The sequence below is a fragment of the Ptychodera flava genome, chromosome 3 (genome assembly GCF_041260155.1).
Source record: "Ptychodera flava strain L36383 chromosome 3, AS_Pfla_20210202, whole genome shotgun sequence".
Lineage (NCBI taxonomy): Eukaryota > Metazoa > Hemichordata > Enteropneusta > Ptychoderidae > Ptychodera > Ptychodera flava.
In genome coordinates, this window is record NC_091930.1 from 44123998 (window position 1) to 44145692 (window position 21695).

The 21695-nt window shown below is 39.7% G+C and overlaps 2 protein-coding genes and 2 long non-coding RNA genes across 4 annotated transcripts in view; 3 read left to right on the top strand and 1 right to left on the bottom strand.

Annotated features, from left to right (window-relative positions):
* The window catches only part of LOC139129333 (uncharacterized), a 63096-nt gene that overhangs the window by 25187 nt on the left and 16214 nt on the right, over window positions 1–21695 (top strand). The window lies entirely within an intron of this gene.
* Window positions 662–19958, top strand: LOC139130259 (uncharacterized). The gene is made up of 6 exons (XM_070696011.1): window positions 662–738; window positions 1328–1396; window positions 15019–15096; window positions 15688–15756; window positions 19169–19246; window positions 19837–19958. The coding sequence occupies exons 2-6, from the start codon at window positions 1375–1377 to the stop codon at window positions 19956–19958; spliced, it is 369 nt and encodes a 122-aa protein (XP_070552112.1). The 5' UTR covers window positions 662–738; window positions 1328–1374.
* LOC139130089 (uncharacterized) lies at window positions 3844–5460 on the bottom strand. The gene is made up of 3 exons (XR_011551779.1): window positions 5308–5460; window positions 4350–4563; window positions 3844–4205 (listed from the first exon to the last, which is right to left on the bottom strand). It is a non-coding gene; the product is annotated as an uncharacterized lncRNA (long non-coding RNA).
* Window positions 11923–13852, top strand: LOC139130088 (uncharacterized). The gene is made up of 2 exons (XR_011551778.1): window positions 11923–12441; window positions 13137–13852. It is a non-coding gene; the product is annotated as an uncharacterized lncRNA (long non-coding RNA).

The following is a 21695-nucleotide window of genomic DNA, read 5'->3' on the forward strand; positions in this document are numbered from 1 at the left end:
CACAGACGATCGATGCATCGATTATCAACGGGTAAGAATGCCGTGGCGCTCCCGATAGTTTTCCCAGCGGCTACACTACTCACCTATGCGAATTCTGGTGGAATCAGCAAACTTTCGTTTTCTTTTTTGCCGAGTCAGTAAGACTGGGCTTTCTCCCACGGGGCATAACCGATCTCCGACGGGAGTGGTAAGCTTACTATGACGTACAGCAGCGTTAGCGTAGATTCGTACTCCCTTGCTTGGCTGACAATGGCCAAAGTGCAGGACGTTCAATGTTCGGAAGCTGGCTTTAGCTGGGCCACCGGAATTCAAACTTTAACTTTATGAGGACATGTTTTATCGATATTTCGCGATCCACCGTTGGCATTAAGAAAATGTGTTTTAAAAATGTTACCAAGTGGGAGTGCAACTTTAATATATTTCAAAGAACATTTGAAGTTACATTAAAGTGTGTTAGCGACTTCTCTTTGGGTATGTTTGGATGGAGGGACGGTGGTTTGATAATCGTTCTCGTGTTTCAGCCAGTTAAAGCTACTACTATTAAGCTTTCATTATACTTAAGTCATTGTCATTCCAACAAGCAATCGCCGTCGAAGTTAATTGAAATCAATTATGCTGGATCTTATAAAGACCACTGTACAATTTCATGTCGTCTACACAGTTGACGAAGCAGTAGCAGAGACAACAACTGATGATGGTACTCAAATGGGGAAGATGTATTTGTGGCAAGCAGACCAAGTAAGATACGAGGAGTTTGTATTCCCCTATTTTCTTAGGCTGGAAACAGAATACCTTCCATTAATTTTGTGTTGATTTCCTGATGAGTTTTTTAGCTTCAGAATTATTTGAATATTTCAGTTTCGCTTTTCTGGAAAACAAGTGCACCACCTGACCAGTGCTTTGTTGCCTAATCTTTCAGTCAACTTGAATGAGCCCAATACCATATCGCCGCATTGAACTCTATGGCAATTGACATAATATCATTGCCGGTCGTATACATATGAACTTTACAGCCAATAATACACATTCAACATAATATTTGCATTCCATGCCTTGCCTTGTAGAGATTATGAACGTGTCGATTATAAAATCACAAAACTTAATACTTGCTGTGACTAAAAAGCAGGTCATAAAATCTCAACTGCGCAAGCCTATTATCATCATTATTTGTTGACTTGTCCCTTTCCAAGTTTATTCAACAATCTTCACCGCATTGTGACGCCAAATTTATGTGATTTTACGACAACAACATGACATGTGTAACATTTATCTTGTCACTCTAGATGATATAAACTGCAACTAAGTCGAAGCACTATTTGTTTTACAGCGGTTGGCAGTGAAAGTTCGCCCAGTGGAAGTATACATTCTGAAGAAATGGATTCTGATAGTAAGTCGGGTGAGTTGAATTTCCAAAAATATGGATGTCTGTTCGTGGAGCTTGACTTTTAATCTGATCGTGATGAAAAAATAATATCACTTGATGAATATGTAAATTCTTCGGCCATGGGTACTTGTCACGATTAATATTACTTGTATGCAGCTTGTTTTTTTAAAGTGGCACTCCCACTTGGTAACATTTTTAAACCACATTTCTTAATGCAAACGGTCTATATTTAACGTGATGACTGCGCGCGGAAGCGAGATGTCGATAAAAACAAGTCATTTCCTGAGCATATTTTTCACATCACGAAGTTTTACGGTCATTTCTGATTATGCCCCGAGATCCCCCAAGGTTTGTTGTTGTGTTGATTAACGATATTCTAGGGAGTCCATAATAAGTTCGAACGACGCAATTAATTTACCTCCCACTGCGAAGACTTAATATACAGCATTTTCATTATTCTCAATAAGTTGTATTGTATTTTTAACCAATACCACATAGCTATTCAGTTTTTACGTGTAAAATATTAGTCGCCTCTGATGATTACATTTTGTCGTCTGCAAGTGCTGAGACAGCCTATCGCCCTAAACAAAGTTCCGTTTTGGAAAAATGTTCAGTTCAGATTTATACCACTGATATCATCTTCTACCGCGTCAAGGTAGGTTTACCATATTCAGTTTCAAAATGTTGAAGACCTGTCAATGTCCATTGCCACTGTATTGTATTGCATTGTCGACTCGATTCGGCTATCTGTGCAGTGCGCTCTTGACAAGGCAAAGATGTGTTATACTGAGGTGTGCCGACCGCGACTATCCAGGGTAATTCCATGATGAAATGTTTTTTTTTTTGTTTTGTTTGCAATTCAAATGTACTCTAAATATTTAGACAGTTTTCCTGTATAAAGGGTTAATCTGTGTGCGACCAGAACTGAGTCACAGACGATCGATGCATCGATTATCAACGGGTAAGAATGCCGTGGCGCTCCCGATAGTTTTCCCAGCGGCTACACTACTCACCTATGCGAATTCTGGTGGAATCAGCAAACTTTCGTTTTCTTTTTTGCCGAGTCAGTAAGACTGGGCTTTCTCCCACGGGGCATAACCGATCTCCGACGGGAGTGGTAAGCTTACTATGACGTACAGCAGCGTTAGCGTAGATTCGTACTCCCTTGCTTGGCTGACAATGGCCAAAGTGCAGGACGTTCAATGTTCGGAAGCTGGCTTTAGCTGGGCCACCGGAATTCAAACTTTAACTTTATGAGGACATGTTTTATCGATATTTCGCGATCCACCGTTGGCATTAAGAAAATGTGTTTTAAAAATGTTACCAAGTGGGAGTGCAACTTTAATATATTTCAAAGAACATTTAAAGTTACATTAAAGTGTGTTAGCGCCCTTACCAAAATTCACCCTACATTTTGCCTACTTTATGTAGCCCGTGAAGTGTACATATTTCTCAAAACTATGTATTATCTTTGTACAGAATCAGTAAAGAAAAAAGATACATGTTTTACACATAGAGTGTACCTATATAGTACACAGAATCCAATGTGATGCTACTTAAAGCTATCCAATATTGGAACGCTTTTGTATACGTAGAGCGTACTTAATCTTAGGGAACCTCCGTGAAAAAAGTATGCATGGAGTGTACTTGTTGTGGAGGGGTAAAAAAGTGTACACAGGGCGTACTTGATTTCGTCGAGCATAAACAAGTACACATAATGTATATGCTAGTCATCCATTATCACATCGACTGCGGGGGTGGGTGGGGGGGGGGGGGGGGTGTGATCGATAGGGGTTACTCATTCATGCAGTATCGATAAGTTACCTTAGTCTCTTGATGTTGATTGTCAACAGCAACACTCACCTCATTTTCCTGTCTCTTATTCAAAGCACACACTGAAACAATCATATTGCTTAATTAACAACAGTGATCATACTTTAATAACAGTGTGAAAGATATAAACAACAACAATGCATATTTTGAAAGATGACGTTACCATTACTGTTGTGTGCGTTCAAATATTTGTGTCCAAAAATTCTAACTCTTGTATTTTAGAAAATTTGTGATGAGCAATTTAGGATATTGTAAGTGACAGACTAACTTATAAACCAATACATTTAAATATTTGCCATTAATTTTAGCACTTATCGGCACTTGTGTAATAAAAAAAATCTTCAAATAAGCATTATATTTCAATCAGCAGAGTTAAAAATATCATTATAAATGACAATTTCACCAAAAAACTTGAATGTACAAAATGGTGTGAAAAAATCAGTATGACACTGTTGAAGCTGGAGCAAGAAATAAAATTCTTGTGTTCAATTCAGCAGTTTGAAACAAAGAGGTAAAATACAGTTTCTCAGAAGTTTGTTTTATCGGCATGAGTACTGTATTTTGACAACATTATCAAAGTACTGTCGGAAGTGAAAAGGTTTTACAAAATATCAAAACTTATAGTAAAATTGCTTAATGTACTGTCCTGAGTGATGTCACACTTCATTATAAGGTAAATGTACATATCTTTTCTGTAAAATAGTGAAATGTGAAAACAGCAGTCCAGTAAAAATGATTGCACAGTTTGAGATGGTTTGTTCTAAGGATAGGTTTCACTGTACTTGCATTGTGAAAAATGTAATGATGAAATGTTCTCTGAGTATGAAGTCTCTGTTGTGTTGAAACAAGTTTGACAGATTCATGGAATGCTTCACTCACTGTTAGTTATATCAGTCAATATCAGTATCCATTTGTACACCAGAATGCTCAGGAAATGTATTGCCATGGATACTGCCATCTCCATCGTCACTTCTGCTTCCATCAGTATCTGTTGATCAATAGTTAGATAACAATAGTCAGCATGGACTTCATGTGAGCAAAAATACAAAATCTGTTAATTTCACATAAAGTTACACTCATTGCACTATGTGAGGTGCTTGTAGGGAAAGAGAAAGGAATATATGAAACTTACCAATAATTGCAGAAACAGTATTAGGATCAATGCTTTCACGACAGTTAGCTCCCTTCAAGTTTTTTTCCAACCAGATCCTTTGTTTTGTAGAAGCATTGCAGCAGGAAGAGTGCTGCCTTGGTCCCAGACTCTTTCAGTGTATTCCTTTATTCCTTGCATTGTTCATCTGCTGTTCATAAGTAAATACTCTTGAACCAGGTATAACTGCCAGCATCTTCATTGTAAGAAACATTGAATGCAATAAAAATAAAATTAGTATGTGACCTTGTTTATTACAATATTTGTGTAATCAAAGTACTTGACAACTTTCACAAAAATGCAGTTTCTAAAAAATATAAAACACATTCACTATGAAGAACTTCATCAGTAAACCTGTACTGCTCAGAATGGCACAGGCAGGTAAAATGTTTGCTACCAAATAGACAAATAAGTTCTGTCTTTAAAAGCAATTACAGTATTTGCAGTGTACTCTTTCATAAATTTCACATTAATATAAGTTGATTTAACGAAAATATGATGGAGCTGCATGGTCCATTGATAACATGTTTTCTGGGTCTGTCATGCTGTGGCCATGCAATCCACCGGAATTGTCACAAATGATTGGTTGAAGATGCACGTGATATGGGCTAGCTCGGAATTAACGGACAATCACTGATACCGTGGAATTTGAATGGTCTGTTATTACGTAACCCTTCCTTACATGCATTGTGGAGACAATGATACAAATTTTCTAACTTATAATCATGGTTCAGTGCGGATACTATACCTCAATGTCTTTCAAAAATGTATGGTAATTAGGTCTGATCATAGTTAAGATACAAAGATTGTCGGGTTTTGGCCGGTTTTGTGTATCCATGAACCAAGGTCAAATGCATATGCCTACCAGTGCATACGATGAATAACGATGACTCGAAATATTGCACGACTGAAACCATAAAACTTCATATTGAATACTTACCATGGTCACCAAAGTGAGTAGATACTTTCTTGCCTCTTGATTTTCCCATTGTTAGACGATTTATAGTTCGCTAGAATGAGTTTTTGCGGACGATACGGTTACACTGCTTTCAGCTGCTGTTGATTGAAATCCAGTCTCCAAATCTACCCGCCGGGACAATTTGCGCGTGCGCAGTACCGCCAGAATTAAAACATTGCGTGTCATTGGTTAGATTCGTAATGCAGTGATAAGGTCTTTAGATAATTTCAAACTAAGTGAATCACCTGTTTTTATAGTTTAAACTAACAAATGAATAAAAATTATCCCTCAAATTGGTTCCCAAGCGAAAACTATTATGACAGTTGGATGTTGAATGAAGTGACACTGACCCTTGACCTTTGTGAGAGCCAACGGCAATGCGTGTTGCATACGGTACCATTCATCATACTATAGTGTTACCCAGTGTATTAAACTCGGTGGACTTACCAAGTCTTTGTCGTACTGGGTGGTCCGCAGAAGGCTTTACGTAAGGACGTCTGCTCTCTTCAGCGGTGTATATCGTTCTGCTGTTGGCGAGGGGAAATGCGTAATGTACATGCGAGGCTAGGCATTCCATGAATACAACGGCGGCGCAGCACCTGTGCAGGAGGGCGCCGCCAACGGCCGAAAGCCCACATTTCACTACACTCTCCCCTCTTTTATTTTCTGCAGGAATGGTTATTCTAGGGATCTAAAAAACTGAGATGTTAATTTTACAAGGCCGCCAGCTAGCAATGTTACTGGCTAACCTTGACACTTAAAATGGCTGCCAGCTAGCAATGTTACTGGCAGTAATTAAACCATCCCTAGTGATAAATTCGCCTTGTATTGTGAACTGTTGCCTTAAGGAGGCGCACCAAATCAGTCCCCCTTGTCTTGGCAACAGCTACGGCAACATCCCCTATTAAGGCTGGGGTGCTGATGGTAGTGCCCCCGAGATACGGAGAGTCGGTTTCTATCATAACCGATCACTGGGCACTTCTTTCAATGCTCTTCGTTGCCATTGGTCAAAATTGCCGTTATGATGGAAAACCCGAAGTAGCAGTTTTTGAAAGCTATGTCCACCGCCTTACTGTGTTGATGATACGTCCTGTAAAGTTGTGGATATATATTCGTTGCCGTGGCGAACACCATTCCTTTACCATTTTACCAGGGGTCCCCTAATGTATAGAATTAGGGGCTTCCCAGGCACACTAAGAAGTGAAGCCTCTGTACTATTGGTCGTGATGTCGGACAGGCCACCTGGATCCCAAGGCCAGTCCCTCTCATCTCTTGTCGTCCCTTTATCGGCCGCCCCTGTAACTGGAGTACTGTATCCTGTTGCTCTGTTTCTTTGTATTTTGTGTACTCCAGATCCGTTTAGCCCACTTACAAGCCGAGCTTTAGGATTCTTACCATTATGACTGCCATTTGGTAATTGGACACATCATCCACATTCTCTATGAAGAAACTCCAGTTTCGATGTACTCGATTACAATAATGACATCCACCACATGGCAGGACGTCTAGTGCTACTCCATGTTCGAAGTATGCACATTGTTCTCTGGAGTCGTACAATTCCATCTTCCAGCATACACTTCCATCTCGTTTTCGCACCAGGACTGGAGCAGAGGCCCATTCAGATGTTGATGGTTTTATTACGCCAGTTTCCAACATTTTCTTTAGATGGGTCTCTTCTTCATCTGCAAAATGCATTGGTGTTCTTCGCATCCGTTGTTTGATTGGCTGGCTATCTTTGGTATCGATGCTGTGAGTGATTGCAGTGAAGTTTCCAAGGTCAAAATCGTCTTTGGCGAAAACGTCAGCGTATTCCTGTAGAAGTGACTTCAGCTGTTGGCATTGCTTTTCATCTAAGTTCTTACAGGATTTTTCAAACAGGTCCTCTAGATGAGGGGGTAGCCCACTACTTGGCTTTGGGCTTTGGTTCACTTCCTGTTCAGTTTCCTCTGTGTGTGTCTTACCTGTACACTGTTTGACAGAGATCACACTGGCTTCAACTGCTGATGCAATTGGATTCTTCTTTTTGAGAACTACATACCGATCTGTAGGGTTAAGTAAACAAACCTTTGGCGATTGTTCCCCCGCATGTATTGTTCTCATCATCATCACCCCCAAGTTTGGTACTGGGTCTACTATGTAGTCTGACATTCCCACAGTAAGAGTGCAGGGAACTCTGACTACTGAATGTGGTGGGACAACTGTTCGTTTCCTTACCATAACCTTTGCAATTTTCGGAGTCTTGTCCGGATGTCCAAAAGTCATGGGTATATTTTCCTTACCTATGTGGAGCCAGTTGGTATCCATGTTCATAGTAGCTCCTTGCTTGGGTTTGTAGAAAATCAATCCCAAGCAGCATCTCATCTCCGATAGGGGCGACATAGATTTTTTCTTGGAAATTGGTGCCTCCCAGTTGTATGTTCACTGGCCCTACCAAGTTTCCTGTCATTGTCTTCTGTCTGCAAGCCGTCTGCATGGTGATTTGACGGAGTATCGGAGGTTTATCTTCCAGATTGTTGTACACTTTGTCAGAAATTATGGTGACTTCTGCAGCAGTGTCGATGATTGCGGTGATCTGTTGTCCTTCGATCATCACTGGAATGCTGTACATGGAACTGGATACCAATTGATTAATAACAACCTCTGGTACAGGCTTGTTATCTGTTGAGGTGAAAGAAACTTCTGGCTCGTTTGCCAATGGAACATGTGAGTTTAGTTGTTCATCATTCAATATGTCACTTACCTCCATGGCATGTTCGGTGTTGTCCTTTGTGTCCGTTGCGTGATAACAACCTTTTCTGTAGGTTTGTTATCTGCTTCAATAGTTTGGATGACCTCTTGCTCTTTGGAATTCGCCTCTGCCAGTAAAGCTTTCGAAGTTTGATGTTCAACCTTTGTTGTTGCTTCCTTGGCTTGCTCGGTTTCATCCCTTGCATCAGAGCTTGGAGGTACTTCAGTTGTTAGTCTGTCTTTATTACCTGGTGTCACCCCTGTAGAGGTTGGTGACACACTTTTCTCACAGACTTTTTCCAGCTCACTAGGTGGTGTTGTTTCGGTGAAACTCTTTTCTTCCTTAGAAGCATTGAGGCCCTTGGTATCGCTATGGGCCAAACTCAGGCCTCCTGGTTTGACCCTTTGGTGTTTAACTGCTTGGACAATGTTTTCTTTTCAGGTGCTTCTGCCCTCTTTGGGTTTTGGTGTGGGCAGTCCCTTTTGAAATGTCCAATTTCTCCGCAACCATAGCAGCAGCGATTTCTTGGAGATGGTGATCGGCTTCTAGGAGCTTGTTTTTGACTTACCACCTTTGTGAGTTCTGCTAATTGGGACGTTACAGTCTGTAGTGTCGCACTCATAGCAGACATCTGGGTTTCCATGCGTGACATCCTCCCCTCCATTGCACTTGTTCCATCTATCTTACTAGCTTGGAACTTCATGCGTTGTTCTGGAGGTGACCTCCTTCGTTCTTGGTCATATCGGGATGTTGACCGCACTTCATAAATGTCCCTCGTCCGGTCTGGCTCTGGACTAACAAACCGCACTTCTCTTCTGCTGGTTCTGGCACCAAATATTTCCCTATGGTTGTATTGGTACCATTTGATACTGTCCAAGGCTGTCTCGATGCTCGCAGGTCTTTGGTTGGCTACCGACTCACCTGCTTCACGGTCGTAACATCCTTGACAGAACTTCATTACAGCCTGTTGCTCCAAGGTAGCGTCACTGTAATCTCGGAAGGCACGTGCTGCAAGAGAATATACCCTACCTGCCCATTCTTCTAAAGTTTCGTCAGGATGTTGTCTTGACTGGGCGAATTGAAGCTGGGTCAATTCGGGAAGATCTCGTGAACCAAATCGCTTCTCCATCTTCTTTATCAGCTCATGGTAGCTGATCTCCTCATTACGCTCGGTGATCATGGTGTAATAATCACTTGCCTTGCCATCCAGACACCAGCACAGATAATTCTTGCAGTCACTGAAGGACAGGTCTTGCGTCTCAGCAAACTTGGTGAACTTCAGCTGAAACGCCCGCCAATTACCAGACCCATCATATACCAAAGTCTTGGGCACTGATACGGGGATAGATGGTCGATATTGATCTGTCCTTCTACGACGCTGGTAGTATGCTGGCTCCCTTGGTACTTCTGTCTCATAGCCCCCATAATACTCTCCAGTAGTTGGAGGATATCGGTCGGGTGTCGGCTGATGAGACATTGGAAACTCCCGATGGTCTGGTGGATAATCACCGATATCTGACCTCTCTTGCCATCTCCGACTTGCGTAACGTTTACGCCAACTCTCCCTCTCGGAAGGTCTGGTACCTACCTGTGGAAGTTCCCGCCATGTACGTCTTCGGGTAGCTTCATGATGTTGGGTCAGTTTATCTACCCTATCCATCCACTCTTCCATGCTGTCTTTCATACTCCCTTCGGATTCACTGTCCAATTCCCCCTGAGTAGGTGGGATTATGGCATGTGGTGAAGATTGGTGTTTCCGTTTAGTTTCGAAAACAGCCATCTCCATAAATTTATCTGAAGGGGTGAACTTCGGTATGGAGCAGACCATTTCATATGTGATCTTACCGTATTTCTGACGCAATTTGTCTATCTTCTTTGCAATCTTTCTTCCAACACCAGGTAAGTATTCCAGGTCTTCAACGGTGCAGGTGTTAGATCAATCTTCATGATTGCGCCAGATGCAATATTTAACTCCAGAATATAAAGTTACAGATCAGTACTCTATTTCAACACAATAATATGCGTAATGCCAACAATAATTGCCTGGCAATGATTTGTGTTGTTTTATTAAAATTACACACCAGTATTCTATTTCAACAGAAACAAAAATATGCGTAATGCCAACAATAATTGCCTGGCAAAAGCTTGTGTTGTTCTATCGTTGAACTGGTGCTAATAATAAAAACGTTTATTACCCGCAGTACAGTACAGAGTAATAAAGAAAGATGATTTAAAATACTCAAATATTACTCGCAATGGAATACAGAGTAATATATAATAAATAAAAACGTTTACTGCCCGCAATACAGTACACAAATACAGTACAATAGAATACAGGGCAATATATATATTATAGTAATTGGCACTGTAAAATACAATTACTCGCAATTAAATACAGAGTAATGATAATGTAATACAGTCGGAGTGTTACTAAAATTTCCCACAATATGTCAGCAAAATGTTACGTGACTTTGCAGAGAAATTGACGTAAAGTGCTTTCTTTATTCAATAAAATGTACAATAGCTAGGTCGGAACACAACAAAAATTCAGTTCCTAAAAAAAACGACCTTTTAAAAAATGTCTGGAAACTCGAAAATAAAAAAGGTGTTTTACAACAAAAACGGGAAACTAGGCACAAAAATACAAAAATACAAAAAAAACGATGTCTCGAAAGAATGGAAACGAGACACGAAAATACAGACTGTACGAAAATACAAAAAAAAAACGATGTCTCAAAAGAATGGAAACGAGACACCAAAATACAGACTGTACGAAAATACAAAAAACGATGTCTCGAAAGAATGGAAACGAGACACGAAAATACAAAAAAAAACGATGTCTCTAAAGAATGGAAACGAGACACCAAAAAGGGAAAAATAAATGTCCCTTAAAATGACCAAAGAACTGTGCGTCACCGGTCTTTAATTGATGTTTCGTGAGCACAGAATGAAAAAAGAACTTGAGATGTTAATGTTCCCCTATTACGCTATTTTTTGCACCACTGAATGGTAGAATTCCGAAACTGGTGGTGAATATTTCGTTGACCGCACAAAAATGCGCAGTGCAAACGTGGTGCGCGTAATTCGCTATTGTCAGCAAGAAAAAGGTGCGAGGAAATCTGGCTGCCACCACAGAAATACCACACAAAAATTTCCCGCCAACAATTTATTTCACCCAAAAATGAGCGAATGTGAACTTACACCCAGATGAAGAAACTTACTTAAAACAGTTACAGCAACGTTGCCTTCCCCTGTTCCGTCGCAAGCTTTACTGCAACACCTGGAAGCTTGTTCTTGATTTTCTCTTAGCCGCCACTAGCTTCTAAGTCTCTCACCCGAAGAAACTGTGCTACAGCTAATTTATTTGGGGCAAGTGTTGATAATCAAAAAAGCACTTGGGCGTCCCAACTCTACTCGTAAAACTTTCCAAGCACTTTGGCGTATTCTACCTACTCGTATACTCGTACTTTCAATTATGAATACGCCACGTAACTCTACTCGTATCACTTTCAAGTGGAAGGCCACGTCACGAGTTTTTCCGTGAGGTACTCCGACTTCTACTTAGAGAAATAAAACTCTAAGTTTTCTCGCCTTTTCCCACAAAGGTTCGGAAAAGTCGCAGCGCCAATTATAGTGTTACCCAGTGTATTAAACTCGGTGGACTTACCAAGTCTTTGTCGTACTGGGTGGTCCGCAGAAGGCTTTACGTAAGGACGTCTGCTCTCTTCAGCGGTGTATATCGTTCTGCTGTTGGCGAGGGGAAATGCGTAATGTACATGCGAGGCTAGGCATTCCATGAATACAACGGCGGCGCAGCACCTGTGCAGGAGGGCGCCGCCAACGGCCGAAAGCCCACATTTCACTACAATACAAACATGGCGGACGCAGTAAACAACAAGGAACAATATCGTCGATCAACTACAAGAAAAACGATCACTGTTTTACCTTTGCTATTTGAAAAGCCCACATAAAGGATTACAACGAATGACAAGATGGCGATGGAACAGCAACGATGACATAGTGTTTCGCAAGCTCAGAAGCAGCCACCGGTGACAACGTGTCTCTTCATATCGAAGCTTCAATATGGTTCAGAAACAGCTGGTGATCGTACGCGTTGTACGCGTGGCACAGTGCAGTGATGCGCCTTCGTCGTCACCTCGAAACGGCATTTGCAGCGATGTGCATACCGAAATTCCACATAACGAAATGATAACCAGTTATTACGAGTTTATGATGGTATAACAGCAAACTGACATTGACAACAACTCTGAACTAGATGATTGCGAGAGTGAAGTGGTCGGAGAGGCAAATGCAGAACCGGAACGCGGAAGTACTGGTGCATGGTGACTACCGATAGTGGAGCAGCTTTCAACGCCATTGATTCTCACGTAAGTAGTCCAATATTTTGATATGTTGCATATTCTTTTGCGTGATTAAAAATAACTATTCACATCCTAAATTCTTTAAATCAATTGCTCAGTCACCCCTCACTTTTAATACTTTCCCATCTTCTTTCCATACACTGTGTTTTCTCAGCAAAAATTAAAAAGGTATTGAACTGTAGATGCGTGTGTTATTTGCCCTAAATTATTTATGCTCGGACAGCATAGTTTGTTTCTAAATGCGTGAATGGACTGAATTTGATAGAGCCAATTGCAAAAATCAACCATCTACTGCACAGAGTATTGATCGACATAATTCCATAGGTTGGTTTTTACATGACATACAGGCTTCTTTAAAACCATGTTGCTTTGTCAGTATGTAGCTTAAAATTACATAACCAATGATTGAAGATTTTCAATTTAGACATTGTTATTTGCCAATGTACAGAATGTAGAAATAGGAAAATCTGCCTTGCAGTAGACTAAACAAAGGACACAATTTAAGAGAAGTCATATTTTGTTTAATAGTGTTATTGTAAAGCTTATTGAATTACACAATTGTACATGCATATTAAAATATATACAACTATTGCATACAGTGAACATAGGATACTATTGGGGGGGGGGCATTTATAATAATATGAAGCTTTGCAGAACATGCAGTATATAGATAATTTATTGCTTTATATTCTTTATTGTAGAGGAGAAGGCAAACATAGTGGTCTGCAATATTTAAGACACTACAGAATCATACCAAACACATACAAGATGTTCTGGACGAAAAGCTGTACAAGAAGCATCTTCAAGCAGATGGATTCTTCATCCAAACTGATGATGAAAAGAAAAACCAGGAGCTACATGTCTCTTTTCAAATCAACTTTGATGGTGTAGCATTTTTCTGTTCATAAAAATTCAGTGTTTGGCCTGTTTACATTGTTGTGAATGATCTCTCTCAAGAAAGGTACGGAATGCTACTGAATTTACAGGTAATATCCTAAGTACAGGCTATTTCTGCTTGACCACGTTACTTACAAATTTTTTTCATTGTGTACAACAAGTATGAAGGTAAAGTGCATACTTTATTGTCCCAATCCAGTTTTCTGTTCAGATGTGTGTGTTTGCAAAAGGGTAGAACATCTTGCTGTCATAAATCAATTTGAAGAGATGAAAGAAAATGTTGTGACTGACAGTATTTTCACTGTTCCATTCCACATATTTAACTTTTACATAAAGAAAAACAAGCAGTTGTGGCCATCCCTGTAAGCCAAATTTTATGAGGTAATGGTTTCCGTTGCTACACTCAACAAAGATTGTAACTTTGTTTGTCACGTTCCTAATACATTTGAAAAAGACTGATTTGGACCATGCAATGTGCCTGATTTAAAATTAAATAAAGATGAATTTACTGTATATTAAATATTTTGTAGATGCAGTTTTATTTAATATCAGTGTTTCATCTAGAATGGCATCAACAGGATGGGGTCCCCCTTTACCAGAAAATTGAGGGGGGATTTCACCAGTTCATGCATGTGTTTTACCTGTATCTCTAAGGTGTGACTGGCGCCATTTCATGGGGGCAGGTCCCCCCTTGACAAATTACTGGGGGGTGCCAACATGTCAGCTGAGGGGAATCCCCCTGTCCCCCTCTCTAGATGAAACACTGTAAAAAAATCATGCATGATTGCAAACAATGATATAGTTTTTGAAGTGCAGTTCTTGTGTGAGAAGAACACAAACTTAGAACACTTTGTCATCATGCTATTTCATAGTTATGCAAAGGCAAGTTGTGTCAGCTCTATATGTAGTCTCCTGGATGAAATGGTTGAGCATTAAAGAACATGTGAATACCACAAGTTGGCACAAGCAATGTGTGAAATAGATGTTGCTGTCTCAATCTGTGGCAATTTCACTCCCTGATTTCAGAAGTCAGCCATCCAGCCGGAGTGTACACTTGAAGCGTACCCACACTATCCATATGTCTGACTTAGACTCTGCTGTAAATTTTCTTCGCAATTTCTGACTCAGACTGCAGTTATCTGCTTAGAGTGCACAGTTAAGTTTAGACTCTGTAATGATGAACTCTGGCAAAGACCATGGCTATTGCAAAGTTATGTAGGTTTCGCATAGCCTTGGAACTGTTGACAATTCTAACCTTACACTCTCATGAAGATTTGCAGCACAATTGTAGGGACTGAGCGTACTCGGACACTACAAACTATTTCTTGGGGCAGCTTCGTTCAAATTTTTTCTTACCTGAGGCATGTGCAGTAGGATTCAAGTATATGCATATACTACAAATTTTTCCGAAATGATACTTTTCACAGGGTCTGAGTATACGTAACATCTACTTTCCAGTATGTTTTTTTGGTAAGGGAGTAGGACTTCTCTTTGGGTATGTTTGGATGGAGGGACGGTGGTTTTGATAATCGTTCTCGTGTTTCAGCCAGTTAAAGCTACTACTATAAGCTTTCATTATACTTAAGTCATTGTCATTCCAACAAGCAATCGCCGTCGAAGTTAATTGAAATCAATTATGCTGGGATCTTATAAAGACCACTGTACAATTTCATGTCGTCTACACAGTTGCCGTAGCAGTAGCAGAGACAACAACTGATGATGGTACTCAAAATGGGGAAGATGTATTTGTGGCAAGCAGACCAAGTAAGATACGAGGAGTTTGTATTCCCCTATTTTCTTAAGGCTGGAAACAGAATACCTTCCATTAATTTTGTGTTGATTTCCTGATGAGTTTTTAGCTTCAGAATTTATTTGAATATTTCAGTTTCGCTTTTCTGGAAAACAAGTGCACCACCTGACCAGTGCTTTGTTGCCTAATCTTTCAGTCAACTTGAATGAGCCCAATACCATATCGCCGCATTGAACTCTATGGCAATTGACATAATATCATTGCCGGTCGTATACATATGAACTTTACAGCCAATAATACACATTCAACATAATATTTGCATTCCATGCCTTGCCTTGTAGAGATTATGAACGTGTCGATTATAAAATCACAAAACTTAATGCTTGCTGTGACTAAAAAGCAGGTCATAAAATCTCAACTGCGCAAGCCTATTATCATCATTATTTGTTGACTTGTCCCTTTCCAAGTTTATTCAACAATCTTCACCGCATTGTGACGCCAAATTTATGTGATTTTACGACAACAACATGACATGTGTAACATTTATCTTGTCACTCTAGTATGATATAAACTGCAACTAAGTCGAAGCACTATTTGTTTTACAGCGGTTGGCAGTGAAAGTTCGCCCAGTGGAAGTATACATTCTGAAGAAATGGATTCTGATAGTAAGTCGGGTGAGTTGAATTTCCAAAAATATGGATGTCTGTTCGTGGAGCTTGACTTTTAATCTGATCATGATGAAAATATAATATCACTTGATGAATATGTAAATTCTTCGGCCATGGGTACTTGTCACGATTAATATTACTTGTATGCAGCTTGTTTTTTTAAAGTGGCACTCCCACTTGGTAACATTTTTAAACCACATTTCTTAATGCAAACGGTCTATATTTAACGTGGTGACTGCGCGCGGATAGCGAGATGTTGATAAAAACAAGTCATTTCCTGAGCATATTTTTCACATCACGAAGTTTTACGGTCATTTCTGATTATGCCCCGAGATCCCCAAAGGTTTGTTGTTGTGTTGATAACGATATTCTAGGAAGTCCATAATAAGTTCGAACGATGCAATTAATTTACCTCCCACTGCGAAGACTTAATATACAGCATTTTCATTATTCTCAATAAGTTGTATTGTATTTTTAACCAATACCACATAGCTATTCAGTTTTTACGTGTAAAATATTAGTCGCCTCTGATGATTACATTTTGTCGTCTGCAAGTGCTGAGACAGCCTATCGCCCTAAACAAAGTTCCGTTTTGGAAAAATGTTCAGTTCAGATTTATACCACTGATATCATCTTCTACCGCGTCAAGGTAGGTTTTACCATATTCAGTTTCAAAATGTTGAAGTCCTGTCAATGTTCATTGCCACTGTATTGTATTGCATTGTCGACTCGATTCGGCTATCTGTGCAGTGCGCTCTTGACAAGGCAAAGATGTGTTATACTGAGGTGTGCCGACCGCGACTATCCAGGTAATTCCATGATGAAATGTTTTTTTTGTTTTGTTTGCAATTCAAATGTACTCTAAATATTTAGACAGTTTTCCTGTATAAAGGGTTAATCTGTGTGCGACCAGAACTGAGTCACAGACGATCGATACATCGATTATCAACGGGTAAGAATGCCGTGGCGCTCCCGATAGTTTTCCCAGCGGCTACACTACTCACCTATGCGAATTCTGGTGGAATCAGCAAACTTTCGTTTTCTTTTTTTGCCGAGTCAGTAAGACTGGGCTTTCTCAAACGGGGCATAACCGATCTCCGACGGGAGTGGTAAGCTTACTATGACGTACAGCAGCGTTAGCGTAGAATCGTACTCCCTTGCTTGGCTGACAATGGCCAAAGTGCAGGACGTTCGATGTTCGGAAGCTGGCTTTAGCTGGGCCACCGGAATTCAAACTTTAACTTTATGAGGACATGTTTTATCGATATTTCGCGATCCACCGTTCGCATTAAGAAAATGTGTTTTAAAAATGTTACCAAGTGGGAGTGCAACTTTAATAATAATAATAATAATAATAATAATAATAATAATAACACTTTATTACCATATGTATAAAAACGAATATACAATGGAATTCTGGGTGGATCTGCAGAGCTCAGGCTAGAATAAAACAACAAATAACATAATATCACACTGACAAGTTTAAAAAGACACCAAAAGTAACACTACAAATCGTTTAAAAGTCGAACAGCTGTTGGATAAAAACTATTTTTGAAACGGTTGGTTTTTGTCCTAATAGATCTATATCGAGTGCTGACGGTAGCAAATCAAATAATGTATGTGCTGGATGAGTAACATCTCTAATTATGGAATTTGATTTCCTAATGGCGCGGGTCTTAAAAAGCGACTCAAGCGACTGAAGATCATCACCGATGATTTTCGCAGCTGTCTTAACAATCCGATTTAGTTTGGCGCGATCCTTTTGAGTAGTACCACTATACCAAACCGTAATCGAAAAGGTAAGGACACTCTCGACAACAGCCCGGTAGAATTCTTTAGTATAATTTTGTTAACACCGAAGCTTTTCAAACGGCGAAGGAAATAGAGGCGTTGTTGTGCTTTTTTGACAATGTGATCGACATTATTATCCCACTTCAAGTCGTTTGATAGCAGCGTGCCCAGGAATTTAAATGTGTGAACAATTTCAACATCTTTGCCAAGAATCCTCAATGGTAGATGATCGATTTTATTCTTCTTTCTAAAGTCAAATATCATCTCTTTTGTCTTGTTTACATTCAATTGCAAATTATTGTGATCGCACCAATCAACCATCTCGTCCACCTGGTCTCGGTATGCTGCTTCATCATTATTGAGAATGAAACCCGCAGCAGTCGTGTCATCTGCGAATTTGACAATCAGAGAACTATCATTGGATGAGGCACAATCGTGCGTGACTAGCGAGTATAACATAGGGGATAGGACACATCCTTGAGGGGCGCCTGTATTTAAAGTGATAGATTCCGAAAGAAACGACCCCATTTTGACCATTTGGGGCCGGTTAGACAAGAAATCTAAAATCCATTTACAGAGTGCATTATCAGACCAAGGCAAAGTAACTTATTGTAAAGATTAACAGGTATTATAGTGTTAAAAGCCGAACTGTAATCGATAAAGAGCATTCTGGCATAAGAATTGGCCTTTTCAATATGACTGAGTACATGGTGAAGGGAAATAGAAACAGCATCTTCAACACAACAATTGCTGCGGTAAGCAAATTGATAAGGGTCCAATGAAGAAGGAAGAGCAGACTTTATGTACTGTAAAACCAGACGTTCAAATGCTTTCATGATGACAGAGGTTAACGCAACAGGTCTGTAGTCATTAAGCTGAGTGATGGTAGCTTTTTTAGGAACTGGTATGATGATTGACTTCTTAAATATATTTGGGACCTTACAAATGTTTAAAGACCAATTAAAAATACCAGCAAAAACTTCCGAAAGTTGATCAGAACATGATCGTAATAGACGTGGTGATATGTTGTCTGGGCCACTCGCTTTCCTTACATTCATTTTCGAAAACACACGAGCAACATCTTGCACAGATATTGACAAAACAGTAGTGGCATTTGTATTAATATTACTGATTTCCCGTGTTCTCAGAGCGTTATCGGGGATGTCGAAACGACTGTAGAAAACATTTAATTCATCTGTGAGGCTCTTGTTATCGGTTGCTGTTGATTTCATGTTGGTCTGATATTAACTATTCTTTGAATTCCTTGCCACAGATCTCTGGGATTACCTGTTGTTAAATCATTTTCGAGTTTGTCTCTATAGTGTCGTTTAGCTGATAATATAGCTTTTCTGACATCATACTTAGCTTGCTTATAACTTTGTATTTCAAAGAACATTTGAAGTTACATTAAAGTGTGTTAGCGACTTCTCTTTGGGTATGTTTGGATAGAGGGACGGTGGTTTTGATAATCGTTCTCGTGTTTCAGCCAGTTAAAGCTACTACTATTAAGCTTTCATTATACTTAAGTCATTGTCATTCCAACAAGCAATCGCCATCGAAGTTAATTGAAATCAATTATGCTGGGATCTTATAAAGACCACTGTACAATTTCATGTCGTCTACACAGTTGCCGTAGTAGTAGCAGAGACAACAACTGATGATGGTACTCAAAATGGGGAAGATGTATTTGTGGCAAGCAGACCAAGTAAGATACGAGGAGTTTGTATTCCCCTATTTTCTTAAGGCTGGAAACAGAATACCTTCCATTAATTTTGTGTTGATTTCCTGATGAGTTTTTAGCTTCAGAATTTATTTGAATATTTCAGTTTCGCTTTTCTGGAAAACAAGTGCACCACATGACCAGTGCTTTGTTGCCTAATCTTTCAGTCAACTTGAATGAGCCCAATACCATATCGCCGCATTGAACTCTATGGCAATTGACATAATATCATTGCCGGTCGTATACATATGAACTTTACAGCCAATAGTACACATTCAACATAATATTTGCATTCCATGCCTTGCCTTGTAGAGATTATGAACGTGTCGATTATAAAATCACAAAACTTAATACTTGCTGTGACTAAAAAGCAGGTCATAAATCTCAACTGCGCAAGCCTATTATCATCATTATTTGTTGACTTGTCCCTTTCCAAGTTTATGCAACAATCTTCACCGCATTGTGACGCCAAATTTATGTGATTTTACGACAACAACATGACATGTGTAACATTTATCTTGTCACTCTAGTATGATATAAACTGCAACTAAGTCGAAGCACTATTTGTTTTACAGCGGTTGGCAGTGAAAGTTCGCCCAGTGGAAGTATACATTCTGAAGAAATGGATTCTGATAGTAAGTCGGTTGAGTTGAATTTCCAAAAATATGGATGTCTGTTCGTGGAGCTTGACTTTTAATCTGATCGTGATGAAAATATAATATCAACTTGATGAATATGTAAATTCTTCGGCCATGGGTACTTGTCACGATTAATATTACTTGTATGCAGCTTGTTTTTTTAAAGTGGCACTCCCACTTGGTAACATTTTTAAACCACATTTCTTAATGCAAACGGTCTATATTTAACGTGTGACTGCGCGCGGATAGCGAGATGTCGATAAAAACAAGTCATTTCCTGAGCATATTTTTCACATCACGAAGTTTTACGGTCATTTCTGATTATGCCCCGAGATCCCCCAAAGGTTTGTTGTTGAGTTGATTAACGATATTCTAGGGAGTCCATAATAAGTTCGAACGACGCAATTAATTTACCTCCCACTGCGAAGACTTAATATACAGCATTTTCATTATTCTCAATAAGTTGTATTGTATTTTTAACCAATACCACATAGCTATTCAGTTTTTACGTGTAAAATATTAGTCGCCTCTGATGATTACATTTTGTCGTCTGCAAGTGCTGAGACAGCCTATCGCCCTAAACAAAGTTCCGTTTTGGAAAAATGTTCAGTTCAGATTTATACCACTGATATCATCTTCTACCGCGTCAAGGTAGTTTTGCCATATTCAGTTTCAAAATGTTGAAGTTCTGTCAATGTCCATTGCCACTGTATTGTATTGCATTGTCGACTCGAGTCGGCTATCTGTGCAGTGCGCTCTTGACAAGGCAAAGATGTGTCATACTGAGGTGTGCCGACCGCGACTATCCAGGGTAATTCCATGATGAAATGTTTTTTTTTGTTTTGTTTGCAATTCAAATGTACTCTAAATATTTAGACAGTTTTCCTGTATAAAGGGTTAATCTGTGTGCGACCAGAACTGAGTCCCAGACGATCGATGCATCGATTATCAACGGGTAAGAATGCCGTGGCGCTCCCGATAGTTTTCCCAGCGGCTACACTACTCACCTATGCAAATTCTGGTGGAATCAGCAAACTTTCGTTTTCTTTTTTTGCCGAGTCAGTAAGACTGGGCTTTCTCAAACGGGGCATAACCGATCTCCGACGGGAGTGGTAAGCTTACTATGACGTACAGCAGCGTTAGCGTAGATTCGTACTCCCTTGCTTAGCTGACAATGGCCAAAGTGCAGAACGTTCAATGTTCGGAAGCTGGCTTTAGCTGGGCCACCGGAATTCAAACTTTAACTTTATGAGGACATGTTGTATCGATATTTCGCGGTCCACTGTTGGCATTAAGAAAATGTGTTTTAAAAATGTTACCAAGTGGGAGTGCAACTTTAATGTATTTCAAAGAACTTCTGAAGTTATATTAAAATGTGTTAGTGACTTCTCTTTGGGTATGTTTGGATGGAGGGACGGTGGTTTTGATAATCGTTCTCGTGTTTCAGCCAGTTAAAGCTACTACTATTAAGCTTTCATTATACTTAAGTCATTGTCATTCCAACAAGCAATCGCCGTCGAAGTTATTTAAAATCAATTATGCTTGGTTCTTATAAAGACAACTGTACAATTTCATGTCGTCTACACAGTTGCCGCAGCAGTAGCAGAGACAACGACAGATGATGGAACTAAAAAGGGGGAAGATGCATCGATGGCAAGCAGACGAAGTAAGATACATGGAGTTTGTATTCTTCTATTTTCATAAGGGTGTAGTCAGACATACTTTTCATGATTTTTGTGATGAATTCTAAATGAGGAATGAACTTCAGAATTTAATAAAATATATCAGCCTCGCTT

Excerpts from the sequence above, each read along its gene's own strand:
- LOC139130259 (XM_070696011.1), top strand. The coding sequence starts at position 1,375 with ATGGATTCTGATAGTAAGTCGG. Across the intron at positions 15,097-15,687 it reads ATTTGTGGCAAGCAGACCAA|CGGTTGGCAGTGAAAGTTCG; the intron begins GTAAGATACGAG and ends TTTGTTTTACAG. Across the intron at positions 15,757-19,168 it reads GGATTCTGATAGTAAGTCGG|TTGCCGTAGTAGTAGCAGAG; the intron begins GTGAGTTGAATT and ends TCGTCTACACAG.